The sequence below is a fragment of the Macrotis lagotis genome, unplaced genomic scaffold (genome assembly GCF_037893015.1).
Source record: "Macrotis lagotis isolate mMagLag1 unplaced genomic scaffold, bilby.v1.9.chrom.fasta BILBYCTG039, whole genome shotgun sequence".
NCBI classification, from domain to species: domain Eukaryota; kingdom Metazoa; phylum Chordata; class Mammalia; order Peramelemorphia; family Peramelidae; genus Macrotis; species Macrotis lagotis.
The window spans coordinates 477,634-480,401 of NW_027421946.1; the positions used below are offsets into that span (position 1 = coordinate 477,634).

The following is a 2,768-nucleotide window of genomic DNA, read 5'->3' on the forward strand; positions in this document are numbered from 1 at the left end:
AGTTCCATTAGTATATGATCTCTTTGTTGCATTGAAAAATGTTCCATACTGTTAAGTGAGAGGACAGACTAGGTACTGAGAAGGGCAATCAGCTCCCTCATAGCCTACAAAGCTGACCAATCAAATAAGAAAGGAAAAGGAATGAAGAACCAACCAGATGAACCACATTGATTATTTTAGTAATTGCTTCAAAGAATTAATCATTCCCAAATATTCAGTTAATTCAAGCAACTTATTTCATTGATTTCATTGGAATGCAATTCATTAACCTTAATCAATGAAATACTTTCTGTAGACAGTCATTATTTTTTAGTCATAGACACAGCCCTGGATTTTGATTTTATCTCTTCTTCCCTTTTGAAAACTTGTCTTTTGGACGACAGGAGAAAAAGGGAGTAATACTGATGAGGGGGGGGAAGAATCAGACTTTTGCAGGAGATTTCATTCTATTAGGATTATTGGATCCAAACCAGTATGGAATGATCTTCTTATTACTTATTCTCTTCATGTATATGGTGGCAATAATGGGAAATACATTACTGATTCTTCTTATCCAGCTTGACATCCGGCTCCACACTCCAATGTATGTCCTTCTCAAGCATCTCTCCTTCACGGATATCTTGAACATCTCCAATATTGTTCCCATGATGGCCTTTAACTACTTATCTACTAGCAAATCCATCACATTTGCAGGTTGTGGGTTTCAGCTCTTCCTCTATATCAGCACCGTGGGTACCGAGTGCCTTATTCTCACAGCCATGTCCTATGATCGCTATGTAGCCATCTGCCACCCACTGCGTTACCCCATCCTCATGAACCATCGAATCAGTGTCATTCTGGCTGCTGGCTGCTGGTTTGGGGGAATTGTCAACTCTATAAGTCATACAACTTATATAATGCTTCTCCCATATTGTGGCATAAGAACCATTGACCACTTTTTCTGTGAAATCCCAGCGTTGTTAAAACTCTCTTGTATTGATACAGCAAAATACGAAGAAAGAATCTATGTGAGTGTTGTCTTCTTCTTCCTAATTCCCTTTTCCACCATCCTTGTCTCATATGGTCAGATTCTCCGTATCGTGCTTCGTATGAAATCTATTGAGGCCCAGAAAAAAGCCTTCTCCACTTGCTCCTCCCATCTGGCTGTGGTTGCCATGTACTATGGTTCAGTTATCGTTACATACATGAGACTAAAGTCCTATCGTACTGCAGGTCAGGACAAGGCCATAGCTATTTCATATACCATTCTTGCTCCCATGCTCAATCCTGTCATCTACAGTCTGAGAAATAAAGATGTCGTATGTGCCCTCAAGAAGGTTTTTAGCAAATCTCGTAGTCAGAGAAATGAAAACAAATAAAAACTGGACTGAATGCCCATGGATGACCTATTAGAAATGGGTGGAAAATATTCAAAGTTGCATTCATGCATTTTGGGTGTTGAATTAAATTACCTTTAAATTTATGACAAAATCAACTAAATTAACTCACCTATAGATCTCTCCAAGAAAAATCAAATTATTTGTTGAATGTATATAATAGTACAATTTTTATCAAGAATGATTTTATGAATCCTGTTTCATTTCCCCAGTAGACAACAATCGCATTTGTAGAAGTAACAAACTGACATTAAGATAATATTTAAATGTCTGTGATTTGTGGCCTAATATCTCATCATCATGACTGCATTAAAGATGCTATCAAATTGCCTTGTTATTGGTAGCGTCATTGAACAATATAACAGTATCAGTGAATTCCACACTGGCCAACTATCTACAATCCAACTACTCCATGCTCAGCATGGCTTATTCTCAAACACCAAACTGTTCCTCATACAAACACACATATAGACACGTACACATACACAAACACACACACACACACACAAACACAAACACAGACACACACATACACACACAGAGAGATACACAAACACTGGTGTTCTCCATTGAAAAAAGAAAATAGCTTTCTCTCATTATATATAGGTTATATATGATATATAGATAGGTAACTTGTGATTGTTGGCTGCAGATGAAATTGGGTTTTCCTTTGTAACCAATGAATACAATTATCTAGGATTCTAGATTATTTATTGATATGTGAATTCCTCTCTCTACTTACACAGAATTCAACCTTTCTATAACTTTTCATCCTAATATTTTAAAATACATAATGTAACATAAGTATTTCAAATACTTAAATAATTTGTATATGATGTATACATGCACATATATAAATGCATATGTACATGTATGTATGTAGCTTCATGTTATCATTTAATCTTTCCTACTATCCAACTTCCGCATCTCATTTTTCCTTTATTACCAATTATATTCCTCTACTAATTTCTATACTGTTATTTATCTCAAAGTATATGAAGTTCTAAGGATCCAGTCTAATTTTTCAATATTTATTTTTTTGTGATTAAAATGTGCTTTGTGGACAGTAGCCACTGCAATTTTGTCTTGAGTCGTCCTCCTGCCACTTATCATTTCACCATTTGTATTCAACCTTGAATAATTGCTATCACCTACTATTTTCACTAATGTATACAATCTGCTGAACAAAAATGAGGAATATCATGTAGTCATTCTGAATAGAGCAGGTACACATTGATTAATCACCATCTCAACTAGGCACTTACTGTACTGGGATATACTACTATATCAGATTTATCAACTCACTATCATATTCCCTACAATTGTCTTTTAAACTTTTTTCATTCATCCTGTAGCTTACCTTTCCCCCCCCCCAGCCCTCTGAGCTGAGAT

General features: G+C 35.8%; 1 protein-coding gene across 1 annotated transcript; it reads left to right on the top strand.

Annotated features, from left to right (window-relative positions):
- Positions 1-404: 404 nt before the first annotated feature.
- Positions 405-1,358, top strand: LOC141504048 (olfactory receptor 2AJ1-like). The gene has a single exon (XM_074208905.1). It carries the CDS (start codon positions 405-407, stop codon positions 1,356-1,358), a length of 954 nt encoding a protein of 317 aa, XP_074065006.1.
- The last annotated feature ends 1,410 nt before the right edge of the window (positions 1,359-2,768 follow it).